At 41.5% G+C, this 22,378-nt stretch overlaps 1 protein-coding gene across 3 annotated transcripts in view; it reads right to left on the reverse strand.

The window, feature by feature from the left end:
• The window catches only part of anks1b (ankyrin repeat and sterile alpha motif domain containing 1B), a 166,092-nt gene that overhangs the window by 66,240 nt on the left and 77,474 nt on the right, over nucleotides 1–22,378 (reverse strand). For all 3 annotated transcript variants that reach the window (XM_072455120.1, XM_072455119.1, XM_072455122.1), the window contains exons 11-12: nucleotides 9,920–10,076; nucleotides 1,113–1,249 (exon numbers count right to left, since the gene is read on the reverse strand). In XM_072455120.1, coding sequence (XP_072311221.1) covers nucleotides 1,113–1,249; nucleotides 9,920–10,076 — 294 coding nt within the window. The remainder of the gene's footprint in view (nucleotides 1–1,112; nucleotides 1,250–9,919; nucleotides 10,077–22,378) is intronic.

A 22,378-nucleotide genomic window follows, 5' to 3' on the forward strand; every position in this document is an offset into this window, starting at 1 on the left:
TGAGCTTTGAGCAACAAACTTTAAATATACAAGTGACTTTTTGTAGTGAGTTGGCGAAGAACTGACAGCCCCTTGACACAAAGAGCAATGGCCTTTTTGTTCTGACCTTTTCTGTAACTTTGCTTTTCCCGTCTGTAGGGTAAAGGAACAAAGCTCCATGTTCAGCTGACAGCAAGAACAAACTGAAGAATTTAATGCAGAAAAGGAGATATTTACAATCCAATGCTCATGCTTTATCAACATTTGGCAACTGTAATAGCATACTAATATCTTTTAAAATCCCGCTTTAAGAACTAAATTATGCGAAATACTTTACTTGGACCCTGAGGGAGTTCTGTGACAGACTGAAGTTTCACAGCACATAAAGCACAAGTGCTTTGTCACGATAATACATGTTCTCATATCTGCAGGACTTTTCTGTCAGAACTGAGGCAAACTCAATGGGAGTATTCACATGAAAATTATTCTAGTGAATTGATTGAGTGTTGTAAAAGTGAAGTTGAGCTGTAATAAGTAAGACTGGAGTGGCCAGGCACAGCAGGCTATTTTCAGTCACACAACAGTTTATGAGAATAATGTTAAAGAACTGCAGGTGTACAGAAACCTGACACTTCTTTAGTAATCTTATAATGATTTAAAAAGCGTCAAAATAAAAAAAGCATCGACACTAAATAGACCAGGAAGCAATTCATTGACAGTTCACCTTGAAAATAAAAAGGTACACGGCAAACCAATAATGACGTGTCTTTGCCGGTGGGTCCATTCTTTTCTAGTCAGATGAATTTGTCATTGCTGTCACACTATCTGCACATCCCACAAACAAGTGTCTTTAATTATCTTGGTGTGAAATGTTGCACTGCGCCCGTGTTTCTAATACTATTTCATGTGACAGAAGAAAATACTAAATTAGTCTGAAGTTATTAATGAGCCAACGCTCAATAGGCACTCATTTAGTTGTTGCTGGTTTGTTATTCTCAAAGTGAATGTTACTTTTAGTTTGACTTACACATTTTGAAAGAAACGGCAAGCTCAAATCAATTGAAATGCTTAATATAATTTGTGCATCTCTAAGTTTAGGTTGTGTGTCTGGTGTCAGAATGGACAGCTTGTACCTGTGGACGGATGACTCTCTCGATGTTCTTCAGGGCCGTGTCTGGAGAGGGGGGCGAGCAGTCAGGAGTGGGGCCAGTGGAGCAGTTTCCATAGTTACTGCGCCCCTCCTCGCTCACGGTGAGATGGGACCGGTGACCTTGGAAAGAAGACAAGTAGAAGAAGAAAAGTGTGAACAACATGTAATAGATTCTTCTGTGGTAAAACATTTGGATCTTTATCAGTATTCAACACATTATTTACTAATGATGATTCCACTTGGATTGAAACGTCATCAGAAGTTATTCATCTTCATCTTCACCTTTCCAGTTGGCTGCCAATTGCCATTAAAAGTAACAACAACAACAACAACAACAACAACATAATTGACACTTGATGACAATTATGTTCTCTAAGAAATCAAAAACAGCACTGAATCACCCAGTGTCTTTCAACAATGTCAATAAAGAAAAAAGTCAGATTTTTTTTTATTGCCATTGTCAGTTCACAAGATTATGAAACTAGGGGCTTCAGGGATGTTTTGCAACATAAAACAAAGCATATTAATTGATGCAGTAAAAGTAATAAAATAAAGCGTTTGAATAAAAAAAAGACAAACACCTGTAACTGCTGTCCTTATTTATTTTTTGCTTTATTTTTGTCGTCCAGAATTTTTTTATTAGGACTTTTTTACGTAAACCAAGGCTTTTAAGAACATTTGAACAGTTTTAACAACATATCTGACGAGCCAACGACATGTCCGGGAGAAGGGGAAAAAAATATTGTGAACGCTGGTGGAAATATCAACAAGAAATTCATGAGCTACAAGCACCAGCAGCGGCTGGTCTATTATGGGCGCCGCCCCCCTGTCATATCAGCCAACTACGTCAATTTTTTTTGTGTCTAAAAACAATATAATTTATTCAGAAATATCTTATATTCTTATTAGTGTAAATATGCAAAATAATCATATATATCCATATATATATATATATATATATATATATATATATATAAATATATATATATAAATATATATTTATAGATATATAAGATATTATTACGCTGTGCAGTCTGCTGCCTGGCGCAGCCTGCGTCACTTTTCTACGTTCCCATGGGGCGGTTTGAAAAGTTTTGAAAACCCCAGAGCCCCATAGAAAAGCAATGGGGACTTTCAGCCAATCAAATCACAATCAAAAGTGACTACGTCACTATGGCATTTGCCATAGGAAAATAGCGACTGATGGGCGCAATCCAAGCCCCCGGAAGCCAAGATGGCCGCCATTGAAGCCTATGGAGTTGCTCATTGGCGCATGGTTCCAATAGATCCATGGGCGCAATCTCGAGCGCCATTTTGAACGTAGAAGTTACGCCACGGAGCTACGCTTTTTACGCTAGAGACAGAGGCATGTGCCCGCGCCTACACGGAAGTGACACACGCCGTGTTTTCCGTGGTTACGTCTTAAAACTGCATCTACAGACGTCCAAAACGACTCAGAATGAGCTGCTCAACTGTTTGCTGGATTTATTCGTGTTGAAGTGAAAGCGGCTGATTTCATATAAATCCGAGCCGAGACATGTGATCTGTCGAACTCCGTGCTCCGTTACCGTTACCTTGACAACAAACACTCTAAAAGGAGTGTTTTTTTTAAGTTTATTACTTGCATAGGGCTAACGTTAAGCATTAATTATCACTTAACTTCTATTCATAAAAATATGCTTTTGTTATTAGAAAACTTATGAAAGAATGCTATAAATGACATGTCTTTAAGAACAAGTCTCCATACAGCAATAATGGCTGTGATGATTAGATATAAAAATGTAAAATGTTACACATGTAGTTCAGGGTAACTAATGCCACTTAGAAGCTGTTTTATGAAACAGGCACAAACAATTGTTGTGTTTTTATTTCCACTTAATATAGTAATGTCTACTATGAACTATAAGTGACAGTATCACTGAGATTTTTGATTTGCTCTTTTCAAATCTGATATTTTGTAAAATGTAATTTTATGTCAAATGTATTTTCTCACAAATTGAATCTGCCTCTAAGTCATTGCATTATTATTAACAAAAGGGGAAATAAAGTGTGTTTACTTAATTCATTCAGTTGTAAATGTGTATTTAAAATATGTATCCATACAGTCAATGTAAAAAATTAAATTTTGGACATTTAAAAAAAGGCCGTGACTGCAGTGCCGCGGTCCGCGGTCAAATGGCCGCGCAGTTTCAGGAACCGCGGGACTTCTCTTATAGAGTCATGGCTAACCCTAACCCTAACCTTAACCCTAACCTTAACCCTAACCCTAACCCTAACCTTAACCCTAACCTTAACCTTAACCCTAACTCTAACCTTAACCCTAACCCTAACCTTAACCTTAACCCTAACCTTAACCCTAACTCTAACCTTAACCCTAACCTTAACCCTAACCCTAACCTTAACCTTAACCCTAACCCTAACCTTAACCCTAACTTTAACCCTAACCTTAACCCTAACCTTAACCCTAACCTTAACCCGGCGCGGTCTAAAACGGCGCTAAACCGCGGTCAAATAGCGGCGCAGTTTCAGGAGCCGCGGCGCGCGGCCGGCACAAAAATAACATGGCAGTTTTGGGGCACTGCAGACACTCCCTTAAAAAAAAAAAAAAAAAAACACGGTCATGTCAAATAGCCCCCCCTATAATTTGCACCACCAGCCGCCACTGACAAGCACTGATATTTGCTTTAGAATCTGAAAAAGGACTACACGATACAATTCCTGTGTCATCCAGTGGTAAGAAGTCCACCATTTTTACAAGAAAAACTGCTACTTTCAACCTAAACCAGAGTAACTCTGTCGTTCCCAAAACTGTCTAAAGACCACGCTTTATCTAGGAACAAACTTGTTGCAAATCCTAAATGATACAAAGATAATGTAAAGTGACCTCAAATACAACTTAAAAACAATGTTTTACCACTTCCAGAGACTGAAGTAAATGAACAAAGGAAAAAATGTATAAATGACATGGCCAAAATACCAGTGAGAGAATCTGTGTCAAACGTCAAAGTCACTGAGACGGCTCTGATAGAGGACGCCGCAATAAGTCACATGACGCATGAAAAAATGAAAACACATTATTTTCCCAGCATCACGGTTTCTGAGATGAAGTCACGCCTTCCTAATATTTTGGCCACACATCAAGGACTAAGCACCTAATTGTCCACGTGGGTGCAGAGGAAACACAACGGGAAGAGTCTGAAGTTTGGAAACCAGACTTCCTGACGTTATTGACGTGCTTGATGAAATGGAAATCAAAACATTCATAAGTGGACCTCTTCCAAACATCGACAGGAAGATAAACAAGTTTAGCCGGCTGCTTCAGCTGAACACATGGCTGTCCAAGAGTGAGGGTGCTGACAGAGAACCTGCTCCACGCTCTGAGACATTGGACTGGGCCTGGACAGGGTCTTGAAGATGTGAGACAGGCCTCTAATCTAGCAATGTGGAAATCTAAGCTAAAAAAAGTTTTATTTAGCTCTGCTTGACTGAAATGATTTCCATTGCACTACTCTCTTTTCGGTCTTAAACTGTTTTGTGATCTCTGTCATGTCTTTAGATTTCACTGCATTTTTTTCCTGTTGTGTGAAGCACCTTGCCTTGTCTAACTTTCTGCTACCTCGTAGTAACCACCCTGGAAATGGAGGGAAAGGGTAACTGGAAATCAAATCACGCAGATAAACTGAGGTGGCCCAAGTGATACCATTCTCCAAGTTATTATGCTGTACCTTGGGCTCAACTGTCGTACAAAAGTTTCTGCAGGTCCCCTTGGACAGAGGTGGCTCACAGGGAAACTCTGTGCAGACACTGCTGCTCGACTCTCCATTACGATTCTGCACTTACTGTAAAGTGACAGAAGAGTGAAACCACAGCATCTAATTGTGTGAGGTTGATCTGAGTTTCTGTAGACACACAAACGCTTGATTGCTGGGCTAATTTCCCAAGTGTAATATCATTTAACAAAGAAACACAAGAAGAAGCAGAGAAGACAAAGTGGAGGAAGTGCTGAGATAACCCAAATTACATTTCTGAGGGAGAACACATCTGTCTTAATCAAGCAGAGAAGAGACAACACCAAGAAACACCTTTCCCAAAATACCACTCACCAATGATGCTGACATAGACACCAGGCTATATCCTACACATTGTCCAATTAAAATGGTCAAACTGCAGCATAAGCGGTATTGCTATAATATTTGACAATGCAGTGACTATATCTGTTATGGAAGGTTATGGAAATTACATAGTCATTTCTGGAGAACAACATAAGGAAAGATTATTTGCATTAAAAGTTCCATCATGTCTGTAATATGTTGGACAGTGACAACACTTGCCGAAAAAACAGTGCAAAAAAATAAAAAATGTCAGAACAAATACAACTATTGTAATTAATACTGATAATGTATGTGCTACTATCGTGCTTCTGCTCACATTTTCTGTAGACATTTAGCATTCTGCAAAGAAACAACTCAAAAGCTTTCCACCTGCAACAATGTCAAAGATGTCTGCACCACACACATCCACACAGCAAGCAGTAAATAACCCGCGAATGCCTCAACAGACAGTAAATGTAGTCAGGAAAATATATAGCAGGTAGACAAATACAGTAGCATATTCATAGATGTTGGAGTTTAGCACCCTGGGGTAAATAGAACTGTCAACAAAGTGGCTTTGATGATGGATGTGAGACCTGTTTGTGACTTGGCTGCGGTGCTTTCCTCGACACAGTCTTAAGATTCCATCTCAGAAAAATATATTGCCTTCTGCAATAGTGAGCTATTTTTGTATGTAAATGGAAAAATATATTCTTATCATGTATTGCAGCTTAAAGTCCTGTGTGTATACGACAGTCAGAATATGTATTTTTTTCCTTCATAAATTGCGTTCTGGGGCTGCATCATTACATAAATATGTGTGGTAATGTGGTATGTAGTTACATCTATACAGTATGTCGAGTCCTGAATCCCTTTTCCAGTGTGACTGCAACAGTTGAGGCATCTGGAAACTCATACTGTGACTCATTCACTGTGGGGCACAAATAAAGAGTCAGATGATAATCAATACACAGATGGAAGTATCTGGAAAAGGCATTTGATGTTGCAGATAATTTACCCTGTTGACCCTTTAAAACTATTTTCTGTTATTGTTTTTTTTTTTTTACAATATAATGGCTCCACACAAAACTGTAGCGCCTGTAAACAGTGTAACCACACTCACAAGACCAGCATAAGTGGATGGAGCATGTATAGAAAAGCGTGACCGAGGTTTGCCTCTGAACACTGAAGGGCAAGATTCCTCGGAGCGCTGCAAGAATAGGACCGGTTTAAAACAGCTGATCTCTCACCCTGCAGGACTAAAACCATCAATTTGTGCTGCATGCTTCAGTTCTGCCTTATGGCCACTGATATGACAGGGATGTACAAAGACTTCCCATCAGTGGGTGTGTGAATATCATTTTCTGTATTTCCCCGCTATTTTCTTTTAGAAGTATGCCCTCCAGTTATCCAGGCTTGGAATGTGTTGCGATAATTGAATAAGAATGATGGAATACTTGGTTTAAGTGAAGAAACATTTCTATGACTTGGCTGCTTGACTAAATGATCAATACCATAAGAGTGAAAGTGTGTGAGGGCAAAGTGGTTTGGAGCAATGATTTCCACTGACTGTCAAAAGAGAAGACAATTCAATGGGCCTCAACCCTGTTATGGCCATGCCCCGCAGTAACTGTTTGCTTTCATTAGCCACTCCGAACAGCAGGGGGAACGCACGGTCTGTAAAAGTTTTATCTAATACAAGGAGTTTTCAAAAACTCAATATCAGATTATTTGTAGCAAATGTATAGGACAATTCAATCAGTGTCCCTGTGTTTCAAACATGTCCAGAAACATTTGGAAAAATACTGAAATATGAACTATTAATCTATTACAAGCTCTAGATTAAAAAAACAAAATCTTTTGCAGAGGAAATAATTGAAATAATTGCATCAATTCAAATCCATTAAATGTTGATTTGGTTGTTGTTCGTCTTGCAGGACTCTCGAGGCTGCACGCATACAAAGTGACCTTGTGGTGTTAAACTTTGGTTTGGTACGTTGCAAACGTCAGCAGTGCTGTGTTTATTGGTGAAAGAAAGAATGTGCTTATTTGGAAGGAGCTCCTGTTGATAGCGGAAAAGAAGCTCTTTTTCTCAAAACAATACAGAACACATGGTGAGAGCTCTTTTGCCAGGTTGAAAATGTCAGATTTTGTCTGACATTTGCTTGATTTGCACAGTTTTAAAGATGAAATTATAGTTATATTTATAGTCATACAAATGGCACATGGATTATAGACATTTTTTCTGTAAGCATGTGTGTTTTGCATTTCAATTAGGTAAGATTTAACGTATTCATTTCCTGTCATAAACTGCACTATGAAAGGAAATGTGGTGGATTATGCATTATATTTATGAGACACTTTATAAAGGCAGCTTTCTTCTTTCTATAATATTGTGTTGAATGTGGTTGAATGGGGACAAAAAAGAACGGACAAAAAAGAACAGACAAAAAGAACAGAAATAGTCAGTCGGATAAGATTAGATGTTTTGAAATAGCAGAAACAAAACCACATGAATTTCACAGGACAGACATATGGCTCGAACAGCAAATACAAGATTACAGTCTGCACCTTCAGTGTTAGAAACAAACTTAAAATAGGCAAAGTGATCTAAAAACGAGTGGAATTATTTAATTTTGAAACCATATCCTTCCACGACAGATATGTAAAAACACAGTTTTCCGTCAAAACCTCCCTCTGAGAAACATTTACCAAGCACAAAAGTGTAATACAGCGTGCCCTCCTCTGACCTTATGCGAATGCTACCACTCGTATGGTCTTTAATGTTGTTCCTTCTCTCGGAGGCACTGAGAGTTACTCAGATCCACTCCCAATTAGCTTGGTGTGTGCACGGATTCAGAGCAGGATCACAGAGCCTCCTGCTGTGTACCACCAGACTAGCTCTCCTTGTAATAGCTTAGCCTAAAACGACCCGCTAACTTAATTTGCTACGCGCATAATTTGTCCTCTCTCCATCTACAGCTATTTCTCACCTTTTGGTAACAAATGGAAAAGGTGAGCATGTCCAGGAGGCAAATGGCAGAACAAATGTACAATGCAAATGCAATTGTACATAACAGTCTATAATTGAATATTGTATAAAATGAGTCTCCGTGAGGTGTCCATCTGTGAATACTGGACGATAATGGCCCTCACCATAATGTTCAGACGATTTAAAATGGCTCTCCAACTATGATTTCCAAGTGGCTTATAGTTATAATAATCCATGTGCTGTGAGATAAAGTGATTTCTAGCTGAACACAACAATAACAGCTGTTGAAAACAAAGACAAGAGTTTGATGGTATACAGGTTACGTTCATGTCACATCACAACCTTCGAGAATCCCTACAGACTGTTAATGTGTTGACCTTGTTTAACTTGGGCCTATCCACATGAACAAAAAAACTGGCACAGTGATTTTTTTTCTCCCACAATAGGCTCACAAAGTGGAGCTCTTATTCAGCTCAAAAGATGTGATGGTTATCAGTTGAGGACTTTCAGCCATGAGATTAGAATAACTGGTTTGTGGAGCCAATCCCAAACAAATAATGATACGGTTCAAGGTTTGTCTCCCACAGAGGTACACAGGCCCCGCCCACCATCATCAACTGCTAGAAGGTGAATGCAACCTATTGATGGAATATAATACATATCAATACCCTAATATATACCCTTTGGATTGTGCAGTTTTAGATGTTCATATTTTCTCTATCTCTCATAATTTGTCCAGGTAAGAGCACTCTGCGAGCTCAGAACAAACAATACTCCCACACAACTGCATCAGCAGAGACATTTTCATCCCGAAGACACTAAATTGCCATTAAAACCTAACCTCTTGATTCCCATATTCAGTGTGTGTATACATCTGAAACCAATCACAGTGCCATCTCATTGGCACAAACTGCGTCTTAATATTAGCAGGTCTTGTCAAGAGATTGGGGGTCTAGGGGGTGTCACTAAATCTAAGTTCCAGTTCCCATGGTAACGTACAGGTGACTCACCAGCTGGGGAGGCAGTTACCATGACAACCTGCAGCAGTGTGTAGCAGCATCACTATGGGAGCGGAGTGAAACAGTGAGAATCAGATTGTGGGGGCTTGTTGTTGTCGGCGTGGGCGTGAGAGGCTTGAACAAATGGAAGTGAGTGAGGGGTCTAGACCTTAACTACAGCACACATGTGAATACAAACTAAGTCATCTCCAGCTCAACTGCATCCAGTCATCCTGATTATGGGTAGAGAGGAGAGAGGGGCCCATGTGTTCTGGAGGGCTACACCTCTGTTAGTCTACTACCATTGGCAGCAGAGTGTGGGAAATTAATGAACAATGCAAGAAGTGATTAAAGGAATTTGAGTGTCTGAAAAAGCAATCTAAGATCAATTGATTCATTATTATTCCCAAAATAAAGAAATTCAGCTCATAGCATGTATACTAGGAATTCCCCGTTCAGTGAGTAAATGACTGCATCAAAGGAGGTTTGGAAGGCCAAAGGTGTCTGTAATGTTCCATCCATTTTCTACAGCTTGTTCCCTTTCGGGGTCGCGGGTGACTGGAGCCTATCCCAGTGACTTTGGGCCTTAGGCGGGGTACACCCTGGACAGTGGCCAACTTGTCGCAGGGCCAACAATGTAATGTTCATTTGTATAAATAAATTCCTATGTATCTTCTGCTATAGTGTGAAGTTGTGAGCAGTGTCCTACCATTGCGTGGGCAGTTGTTCACTCTGTGATTGATGTCCAGTGAGGAAGGTTTCTGAGTGACAGCTGTCGTCACAGACTCATAAGGGTTGTCCTCGTCCTCAGGCAGGAACACATCCAGAGAGGGAGAGGTGGCAAACTCAGCAGAGCGCTGCGACTCCTGCAAAAAGGAAAAGTACTATATTGTGATAACATATATATATATATATTATATTATATTACATTACATTACTCAACACTGACTTCTGCAGACCAGGAATAGCCCACAAAAGTACATTTTGGACATTTGAATATTACAGTCATCACATTCAATCCTTCTCCTTTTGCATCACTGTTGTCACAGTGGCATTGCAATTTCTGTCTTTTACCAGAGCAAAAAGTTCCCATGTTAGATTTGTGGAATGGGGGGATTTTCTTCCTTGAAAAAGACAGTGAATCTCAGTGGGAATTTCTGGTTAAATAAAGTTCAAATTAAAAACATATATATTTGTAATTTAACCCAATAATATTGAAAATATGGATAATTCTATGAAACCAATCAAATTTAAGTTAAAATCACAGACACAAATCATGACTATTGTTCAGAAATACTAGAAACAATTGGCAATATATGTACATTATGAGTTAAGTGTAATGCAACTTGCAAACGGAATTTCGGGCATGCAAAAAAACATAGTTTTCCTCTTCAAGAATTACATATTTCAGATGTATTATCTGAATAGAACGCCACAATAAAACTAACTTAAACTATAAAACATATGTTTTGACAAAATATGATTGCCTTTAGCTCCTATCAAAGTCTGAGGACTCAAATGGCAATGGCATTTAGTAAACTGACACATTCATTGTATAGCCTCCTGAGTGGAACAAGAAAACATAGCTTAATCTTTCATCATAAACTGCATCACTAGAGCAATAAATAGCAGTTGGCAATGCCTTTGTTTGGCCCAAGGGCATTATTCAAAGCATATTTGTATTGTATTTGTTGAATGCTGTGAAAGATATTGTTCTACACAAACTGAAAATACAATCGACCAAATAGTTTGTAGTTTTGGTTCAGCGATTAGTCGACTAAGGGGACACTGCGCTGGCAAAAGCTCTCAAAATGATTAAATATATCTATGATTTGACCATGTATCTGTATCCAAAGGGCACTGACAAGACCAAGAGATCGACCAAAACAGTATCGACCGATTGATTGACTAAACAAAGGTTTATAGCCCTAGTTGTGTTAAACAGTTATGGTGTTAACATTCCTGCTATTGAAATCAGAATAATTTGGATAGAAAAACTAACTACATTTAAAATCCATGACTAAAGATGAACTTCCTCCAAAATCACTTTGGTTGTTTGGACCCAACATCAGAGAGCAATCCGACACGGTTGAAGTCACAGTCAACAATTGATCCTGTGCTTTATAGAATCACATTCAGCCTCTCCAAAGAAATCTATAGAACTGCAGCACCCAAGTCTAATCCACTGCACTGTGCCTCTCAGATATACCTGCATTCACTGGTCTAAATCGGGACTGAAAAGGAGATATTAACAGACTCAACTAAATAATATCTAGGAATGATCTAGGCTGCTGTAAATTCAGTCTCACAACCAGAATACCACCAAGTAATATGTTATGAAAGCTCCAGTACAGGGTACAATAACAAGAACGCATGTGAGGATTTAAAGTGTGACTGTTGCTTTAGAACCATGCACTTGATAAGAGTTTAAGAGCTTCTTCTCTATGTCTTGTAACAGAAAGGATAAAAATAAAACTGACAGAAAAGAAACAAGGTAAAGTTTAAAATAGCCACGGCAGTTCCACTGAGGCAAAACATTTCTCAACAGTGTTTTAGTCCTGTTGTAGTGCCTGTCATTATAGACATAAACTATCTGACCTAATGTTGTCTGCACCGGCTCTTGTCACAGTTTCGTCGCCAATTCCCTTTTATCCTCTTTGCAAATTTAGCCATTAGTCTTTATGCCACTGTCTGCCACTATATTACCCAGGCTGCACCAGGCCATCAATCACAAACTGAACACACTCAAAATGAATTAATCATGGGGCTGATAGAGCAATCACAATTGTGATGATTTCTCAGAGTCAAACCAAGACACATTTCCCAGCGTTATTAAAAAGCATACAAACTTCAACTCCTTCACTTTCTGGCTCCCTTTTCAATCTCCATCAACACTCAATTAGACTGCCATTACCAGCTAATGTTGCTTCAGTCAGAGTTTTATGCCTTCACTCGGCAGGTGGCCCGGCCTCTGCAGACACTGATTTGATGTGACAGTGCATTTAATAACAACTTTCACTCACAGCACTTAAATGTGTATGCTCTGATCCTCTTTGGGTTGGCTTACAAACAGGAATTACCACGTCACACCACACAAACGCAACACAAAATAGAATTTACCAAAGAACGTATGAATAACAAAAGGTGTGTTTGATTTGTATGTATTGTATTAGAGGAATTGGGTTGGTGATACACACTTTAATCTGATGCTGACTGCGATTTAAACATGTAAAAGCAAGAATAATATCAAACTCCTGACATTTCAAATAGATGGTACAAGCTCACCTTAAATAACTTTAAGCTATTCTGTGTGCGCATTCAGGCTGTGAATTAGTTCCACCGCTTGAGTTTGCGTTGACAATCTAATCTGCAAATTCATTCACCATCTCTGCCCTGATGGTGTAAGTTCTTTAAAGTGAAAGTGCAGTGCCGCTGCTGCCAGGGGGTCCTATGCAGAAAGAGTTAGACTTGATAAGACAGATGAGAAAAGGAGATGGCAGCGGTGGATCAAAGCAGGAAAGGAGGCTACGATTCGCCTCAACGCTTACTTTGGAGTGTGTGTCAGCGCAACAAAATCCCAGAGAGACAGGCATGAGACAAAGAGACAGAGAGACAGAGCAGGAAGGGGGAGACGGGGAAGGGAGGGCGCATAGGAAGCTCAGGAAGTGGGCTCGGAGCAGGGATTTCCTCACATGCATAAACACAGGAGACGCATAGGACAAGTCAATAAAGCTGTACAAGTACATCCAATACGGCACAGTGGAGCCATGACAAGTTAGCCAACTCCAAACAAGAATTTGTATAGACTGCAAATGAGCAAGATGAGCAGACATTTACAAATTTGCAGCAGCGTATCCAGCATTGCGGAACGAATCAATGAAAAAAGAAATCAAAGAATCAAAGCATTCCGTCAAGAGCCAAGAGATCCTGCACCGCTGTGAAGAACGACTGACTCATCCCAAGCAGGGCAGCCAGAAAAACAATACCTCTCCAGTCTCCACAAGCAACAAGTGAATCCAAAAAGTTAAGCCAACGTGTTTAACTACCTGTTTTTACGCCGTTTTCTCTCCTATTCCAGCTTGGAAGGAGGTCAAACCGAAGTTCGAGAGAAGCGCTTGACGGGACACGATTTGAACTGGCAGTCCAACAAACAAACAGTGGGTCTTCATTCATTGCCCCGCTTGTTCCCTCCCTCGGTATCAGCGCAGAGATAGCACACAGAGCCACTTGTGTCTGAGCGGCAACAGGAAGACGTCTGACAAACAAGGGCCTCCTCCAGCCACTAATTAGCAGGTCGTACGCGACACAGAACGAGCCAGATTAGCATGACAGGGGCGTGCGCGTGTGACCGAAGGATTTGTCAGGTGCAAGATCGGCGTGGTAATCCACTGCTGAGTTCAAATGTAAAGGGAGGGTGACGAGGAATGTGCATGGCTGTGGAGGAAAAGCCACAACCAAGATGGGAGTTAAAACTGTATCTAAATATGTATTCGGAAGTAAATGCATGTAGGAGACAATCACAAAAAGATAGTGAACGTGACGCTGATCATTTCAAGTAGTCATGGTCCAAGCAACAGCAGTAAATTGAACAAAGTTTGTGTTTAAGTATGAATTTAATTGTTCTGATGCAAAAAGGAGATTTAGATGAATACATAATAATAGTGTTTTGCTTTCTAGTTCTCTCAGAAAAGTGTATTTAATTAAAAACTGTTGAGAAAATAATGTCACGTCCAAGGAAATTATCTCGCAAGAACGTGCTCTTCCTCTTTCAATTTAAACCACTGTGTACAGTCCCAGGCGCTGAGACAGTGCCGAGGGTCCAGGGGCCATCAGATATGAATATAAGCTATAATTTGCTGGCATTTCCTCATAGAGTCGATTTGATTGGATTGGAAAAGGAGGAGCTCTGGGAAGGACAATGGCGGCTCTGATACTGGTCAGTGGGTGAGCGAGGCGGTCACAGGAGGACACTGCCGGGATAAAGTGACCAATACAAATGCTCTGAACACAGGGAAGTGACAGCAGAGGCAGTTAGGGAAAGGTCAGTGTGATGTAGAAAGCATGTCAGACGAGAAATGTTAAGAATTTCATGATGGAGTTATAAAAGGGGATTTAAAAAAAAAGGGCAATTGATTTAGAATTTTGCACACATGTTAAAATATGCAAGCCCAAAATGAAAAGCATAACCAAAAACATAAATCTACTGCATATGTTTAATACAGCCCTCCTCACTCTCTAGCTCCAGCCTGAACTAGCCTAGCGCAGCCTAGCCGCTAGCGTCATGGCTGGATCTACCTTTACCTGTTTGAGCTGTCATATGTCGAGTCAGAACCCTGGCTCCTTCTCTGATGATAGGTGCGTGAAGTGCAGTGTAGTGGTAGTTTTGGAGGCCAGGGTTACGGAGTTAGAAGCGCAGATCCGCTGTTTAGAGGAGCCAAAGTCCAGTTATAGTTCGGTTTTAGCGCGAGGGCTACCGGACCGCGCTCCAGGGCGTAGCATTAGCATTAGCAATAGCAGTAAGGCCGAGCTCAGCTCCTCAGCGTCTCCCGTGAAGCCGGGACTAGACCAGGAACAGAATAGGGACCAATTTGTGACAGTTCGGAGGGGACAAGGCGCTAAACGCCGAACCTTAGAGCAGCGTGAGCTTCACGTCTATAATAGGTTTTCTCCCCTCAGCGATCACACGCCCGCTGAACACACTAGAGAAACTCTTGTAATCGGGAGTTCTATTGTTAGAGACGTGAAGCTGCCAGCTGCTAGCGTTAGGTGTTACCCGGGGGCCAGAATGGGTGACATCGAAGGAAACCTTAGGATCTTAAAGCAGAGTAGGACCCGTTTCCGGCGAGTCGTGATTCACGCAGGCGGTAACGACGCCCGGTGGAGACAATCAGAGGTGCTCAAAGTTCAAGTAGCCGCGGTGTGTGACCTAGCGAAGTCGATGTCAGACACTGTAATATTTTCTGGTCCCCTGCCCAATCGGATCAATGCTGAATTGTACAGCCGTCTTTCAGCATTCAACAGCTGGTTATCTAGATGGTGCCCTCAAAACATCGTAGTCTTTATTGATAACTGGAGTGCGTTTTGGGGAAAGCCCGGGCTCATACGCAGGGATGGCATCCATCAGACTTCGGAGGGTACATCCCTATTAGTTCGGAATTTGACCGATAGTCTTAGTCGTGTTAAGTGACCATCTAGGGATGAGCCCTGGGCGCAGAGCAGCAGTTTAAGACGCTCCTCTGTCGCTGAACTCTCGCCCGTTCTGTTACATGTGAAGTGTTCAGATTCAAGACAGATAGAGACTGTGTGTGTCCCTCGTGTCCCTCGTACAAATAATGCCAAAAAGTCACATCTCAGAAAAAATATTTCAGGCGTCAGACCAAATAACTTAAGGAAAATAACAATCACAAATGACACAAATATACAAATGAATAAACACGTAAAATGTGGACTGCTAAACATTAGAGCAATTTCCTCCAAATTGCTTAGTTAATGAATTAATTAGTGACTATAACATAGATCTTCTAGCTCTAACTGAAACGTGGCTTCAACAAGACGACTACGTCAGACTAAATGAGTCCACCCCTACCACCCATGTTAACTTTCAGACTGCCAGGAGCACAGGCCGAGGTGGTGGTGTGGCAGTGATCTCCCACTCAAGCCTACTCATGAGCCCTAAAACTAACAATGCATTTCACTCATTTGAAAGCCTTATGCTGTCAATCACATGTCCAAATATGAAAAACCAAAAAGGAGTTTTGTTCATAGTTATCTACCGACCTCCTGGTCCCTATTCAGAGTTTTTAACAGAGTTTTCTGACTTTATATCAAACTTAGTGTTAGCCTGGGATAAAATTGTTATAGTTGGAGACTTTAATATCCACGTGAACATGAGTGATGACGCTCTCAGTAATGCCTTCAGCGCCTTGTTAGACAGCATTGGTTTCACTCAGAATGTAAATAAACCGACTCACACTCACAAGAACACTCTGGATCTTGTCCTAACGTATGGAACAGAGATTAGTGACCTCATTGTCCTCCCTCAAAACCCTATATTGTCAGATCATTTCCTAATTACCTTTCAGTTTATTCTTAAAGATCATCCAGTCCCACAAAATAAAGTTATAATGAAAAGGACAATATCTGAAAAATCTATCTCAAAATTCAAAGAAATAATAGAGCCAATATTCAGTGACATGTCATGTGATCCTGCTGAGAACAGTTTTAGTCCCAGTTTAAGTGATCAATGTGTCGACTTGACCATGAATTCTCTGAAGTCTGCTCTTGACGTTGTAGCGCCGTTAAAACAGAAGGTCATTAGGCCAAAGCGCGCCTCCCCATGGTACAACCAAGAACTGCGTTCACATAAACAAAGAGTTAGAAAGTTAGAGGGATTATTTCGTCGCTCTCACACAGAAGGATCCCTAAAAGCATGGAAAAGTTGCCTGCTGTCCTATAAGCAGGCTCTGCGTAAGGCCCAAACCAGATATTATTCAAATCTTATAGAAGTCAACAAAAGTAACACTAAATTCCTTTTCAGCACTGTAGCTAGGCTAACAAACTGTCACAGTGCAGTAGAGCCCTCAATCCCAGCTACACTCAGCTCTGATGATTTCCTCCTATTTTTTAACAATAAAATAAAAACAATCAGAGATAAATTAGATGAAATTACCCTCGCTATTAGCCCTGAACTAGCCCAAGCTGTAAATCTAACGTCCCATATAAATCCACCTGTAAACTTAGAAAGGTTCACAGCTGTTGATCAAGCAGAGATAACTTCAGCCATTATGTCCTCTAAAAGCTCAACTTGTGTCCTAGACCCCATTCCAAGCAGACTCCTCAAAGACATTCTCCCCCTAATTATAGACCCTATTCTTAATATAATAAATACTTCACTTGAAAGTGGCTATGTTCCACAGTCCTTCAAACATGCAGTCATTAAACCTCTTCTGAAAAAGCCTAATCTAGATCCCGACCTATTGGTAAACTACAGACCTATTTCAAATCTTCCCTTCGTCTCTAAAATCCTTGAAAAAGTTGTAGTAAAACAGCTTTGTCGCCACCTGCAGGACAATAACTTATTTGAAGTTTTCCAGTCAGGGTTCAGAGCCCACCACAGCACTGAAACTGCACTAGTTAAAGTCAAATGATTTGTTATTAGCCGCTGACGATGGACTGGTCTCAATCCTGGTTCTGTTGGACCTCAGCGCAGCGTTTGACACCATTGACCACAACATTCTACTGCAGAGGTTAGAATGCGATGTAGGTGTTGGAGGAACAGCCCTCAGCTGGTTTAAATCCTATTTGTCTGATAGGTACCAATTTGTTAATGTAAACCAGAGCTCCTCACCATGCTCTAAAGTAATTTACGGTGTGCCACAGGGTTCGGTACTCGGTCCAATTCTGTTTACTCTTTATATGCTGAAGTTAGGCAACATTATCAGAAAGCCTGGCATTAACTTCCACTGCTATGCAGATGACACTCAGCTGTATTTATCAATGAAACCTGATCAGAGCGATCAAGTAGACAGACTTAGTGCTTGTGTGAAGGAGATAAAAACCTGGATGACACTTAACTACCTGCTTCTTAACCCTGAAAAAACCGAGGTCATTGTGCTTGGCCCTAAGCATCTACGAGACAATCTATCTGAGCAGATAGTCACACTGGACTATGTTAGTGTAGCCTCTAGTTCTACTGTAAGAAATCTTGGAGTCTTATTTGACCAGGAGCTCTCATTTAAAGCTCATATAAATCAAGCTTGTAAAACAGCCTATTTCCATTTGCGCAACATAGCCAAAATCAGAAGAATCCTGCCTAAAAGCGATGATGAAAAACTTATCCATGCATTTGTAACGACTAGATTAGACTACTGTAACTCCCTGCTTGCAGCGTGTCCTAAAAGCTCCATAAAAAGCTTTCAACTGGTTCAAAATGCAGCAGCAAGATTACTAACAGGAACAAAAAGAAGAGAGCACATTACGCCAGTGCTGAAGTCTCTTCACTGGCTCCCCGTCGAGTTTAGAATCAAATTTAAAATTCTACTCTTGACCTACAAAGCCATAAATGACATGGCCCCATCCTACCTCAAAGATGCTATAGAACCATATCATCCAAACAGAGCTCTTCGCTCTCAGAATGCCGGCCTTCTGGTGGTGCCAAGAGTCTCTAAAAGTACTGTAGGAGGTAGAGCGTTTAGCTACCAAGCTCCTGTGTTATGGAATCAGCTCCCGACCCATGTTAAATATGCTGACACAGTCTCTTCATTTAAGTCCAGGCTTAAAACGTTCCTCTTCGAAATCGCTTATGGTCAGACTAGTTAGGAACAGAAACATAAACCCACAGCTTTAGCTACGCTGCCCTAGGAGTAACTATGCTGGGGAAGTATGACAGCTTGAGCACTATCCTCTTCTTCTGACTACTTATGCTATCAAACAATATTTATTTTTTAATTCCACTTGCAAACTGCCTTCTTTTCTTTCTCTCACTCCTGAGGACCTGTGGACCCAGATGCCCCTCCCCTGGTGAAGTGGTCCCTGCCCTGTGTGGACGGTCCCTCATCTGCCTGAAGAGTGGGTCCAGCTCGACTCAGACGGTCCCTCATCTGCCTGAAGAGTGTGTCCAGTTCGCCTCAGTCGGTCCCTCATCTTCCTGAAGAGTGGGTCCAGTTCGACTCAGACGGTCCCTCATCTGCCTGAGGAGTGGGTCCAGCTCGCCTCCGACGGTCCCTCATCTGCCTGAAGAGTGGGTCCAGTTCGCCTCAGACGGTCCCTCATCTGCCTGAAGAGTGGGTCCAGCTCGACTCAGACGGTCCCTCATCTGCCTGAAGAGTGGGTCCAGTTCGCCTCCGACGGTCCCTCATCTGCCTGAAGAGTGGGTCCAGTTCGCCTCCGACGGTCCCTCATCTGCCTGAAGAGTGGGTCCAGCTCGACTCAGACGGTCCCTCATCTGCCTGAAGAGTGGGTCCAGCTCGACTCAGACGGTCCCTCATCTGCCTGAAGAGTGGGTCCAGTTCGCCTCCGACGGTCCCTCATCTGCCTGAAGAGTGGGTCCAGTTCGCCTCCGACGGTCCCTCATCTGCCTGAAGAGTGGGTCCAGTTCGCCTCCGACGTTCCCTCATCTGCCTAAAGTGTGGGTCCAGCTCGACTCAGACGGTCCCTCATCTGCCTGAAGAGTGGGTCCAGCTCGACTCAGACGGTCCCTCATCTGCCTGAAGAGTGGGTCCAGTTCGCCTCAGACGGTCCCTCATCTGCCTGAAGAGTGGGTCCAGCTCGACTCAGACGGCCCCTCATCTGCCTGAAGAGTGGGTCCAGCTCCAGTCTCCCTCGTGTCCGTCTGTCCGTCTGTGAGAGTCGGATCTCTCCTTCACTGGAACTCCTCCAGGTTTCTACTCTTTTTTCCCAAAGAGGTTTTTTTTGTAGTTTTTCCTGGCCGAGAAGGAGAGTCTAAGGACAGAGGACCCTGGGACATCGTCCCTCGCCACCACAGACATTGTCTGACTTCATCGCCACCACAGACATTGTTGATTAATTTCTCCCTGTGGCCCTCAGAGGCAACTGATTTTGGGCCTTACAAAAATAAATTGATTTGATTTGAAAAGTATAAGTAAGTGTTGTCACAGTATAAACATTTCCAACATATTGTTTTTTTTAAAGGAAAAAAAAAAGATTCATGTAATTTTCTTTTCTTTTTCCTTTTTAATTGTATTATTCACATTCAGCACATAGTCGAGGCTCAAAATCAAACTCACAAAGCTGCGGTTGTAGCAAACACACAAGTGCAACGCCCATAACCACTGCCCCTCCGGTGAGCATAATGTCATTTTCAAAACAGAAAATAGTTCTTCTACAAATGTATCGCGAGGACGGGCCTTGATCTTTTGATCTCAAAACTAGGTTCATAATTGTCCATACATTTTCTCCAATCCCAGTATCTTCTCAAATCCTGTTGAATATTTGATATAAACTTACTCGAAATCTTGACATCATGGTTAAACTGGCCACGATTATAGCGCTCACATATCTTTATAATGGTGGTAGTGGAGGTGTACAGTCAGTGTGGTGTTCAGGGATTGCCAACCTGAATTGGATTTTCCCTCCACACCTCGCTAATCCGTCAGAAATCACCTCGCTGAGCCACCCCTGGGACAGTGACGGCACTCTCCAGAAAGTATCAGGGCTAACATTTACTGCAGAGGCTTTGCCTTCTGCTGCTGCTCACATAATCCTATGGACACACAAGGACTGCAGGGAGGAGCCGGGGACGCCATGTCGACTGGAGTGTAACTATTAAGTGGCTGCATTGACACGCAACACTGACCACGACAACCTCATACGCCATGTATATGGCATTTACCTCTCACAAAATACTTTGAATTGATTTATTTTTATTAGTATGTTCTACAGAGTGAAGATTTATGGTTTGATTAAGACGTGTTGGATTTACAAGATATTGTATTAGAACAAATACGTTTGGCCTTTGAAAACAGCATTATACAAACCGCACGTGATTTTCTTTAAATGGCATATTTTAATGCATCTCATACAATGAAAATCATAGCAGAAAAATAAGTTACAATTCAAGCCTAATTGTATGTAAAAAATAGCTTTTATGCATTAAGGCATCAAGGAATTGATTTAATAGGACATACCCCCCCTTCATAACATTATGTGCTTTTTATAGTAGGGCTCATTATGATGCTGAGTGTCTTTGAGAAGGTTACTCGTCCCACTGGTTTCTCAGCTGCCCCACACACACAGGGCCACACCCACCCCAAGTGAGAGTTAGAGCTCCTGTGTTCAGCAGCAGCACACAGGCACTAAGGCGTTTGTTTTCCCTGGTTACACATTGTCCCTGAAGCATCTCAATAAAAAGGCTCTACAAATCAAATTACTTTAAGCTCGATCTGTTTCAGAGATCTAAGGGACAAAATACACACAACGATCTTCCAGTCCTTTGATGTTGTGAAACATGTTCAAGGGTCTGAGTGAGTTTGTGAAGTTAACCTGAGCCAGCAAACCACCCGCTGCCCTTCCTCGACTCCTTCACATCTTTGACTGTGAACATCAAAAAGTTCAGAGCTAGCCACTGCAGAGAGACTGACAAAAGGTAATCTACACAGAAGTGTCCCGGTGTTGAGCGGAGGAAAATGAGCAAGTAGAAAAACGAGAGGAAACAGCTGACGCTGGAGAAGAGTGATGCACCTGAGCTAACTATGACTGAGGATCGTCAAACCAACTCCACTAATATCTCATGAATATTTGTGTTGCCAGGCAACTCCACCAGTCTCTGACTTCACATTTCTTCACCACGTTTCCTTTTTATTCTGTAAATTAGATGCCCAATGCTCCTGTAGGTTATTTTAAAGTCAAAGTCACATAGGAGCGTGGAACAAGGAAAGAAGAAAGCTGTGGTTTTTAAACAAAGGCACTGCCTAAAGCACATGTGATGCGACACATTCAAACACAACTACATGTCATTAGTTTAACTCAATGCATTTATGTATCCATTATACATATACTTAATTTAGGTTCCCTCTCTGACATGTGCCCTGTCTACACATATTATGATAAACAGTGAAACAACGAAAAGCATTTTTGATGAACATGTTTCAAAACTGGAACAGTGCAAAACATTTTCCCCCAGAGATTTTTTGGACAATAAACACCAATTGTGACTGTATTACAGGTACTCTTAGGCAGTCATCCCTGAAAAATCATAAACCAGAACCTTTACTGTAAAATCTTAAGCTATAATTATTCTGCGGCACTTGTCTTTAATGGCCTCCACCTCATTAGGAGAGGCAGAGGACATTAACTGTTAACTCGACACTTGGACTGTTACACAAGGAAAAAAATCCACCATGCAATTACTATTTCTACAGCTTTTCCTTCCCAGTGTCTTTATTTTCTGTATTCCTCAATAAAAGCCACCACAGACTAAACACCCCCACAAACGTGTGTGCTAACACACACTGAATGTGAATAGGAGGTGCACTCTCACTGGTCCAGGTGCAACACTCTCCAGGCACCGTGCCAGTCATTCAGGACGCCTGCCAGTGCACCAAACAGGGGTCGCTTATGTTGTAAATGTCAGAAGTCCTGCTGTGTGAGCCACTGTGTATTGCACCACTTAACACTCATCTGCACACGCTTAGCCACACTTAAACCCACA

Source organism: Eucyclogobius newberryi, unplaced genomic scaffold, assembly GCF_026437365.1.
Source record: "Eucyclogobius newberryi isolate DKJ021-1_F unplaced genomic scaffold, fEucNew1.0.hap1 SCAF_2, whole genome shotgun sequence".
NCBI classification, from domain to species: domain Eukaryota; kingdom Metazoa; phylum Chordata; class Actinopteri; order Gobiiformes; family Gobiidae; genus Eucyclogobius; species Eucyclogobius newberryi.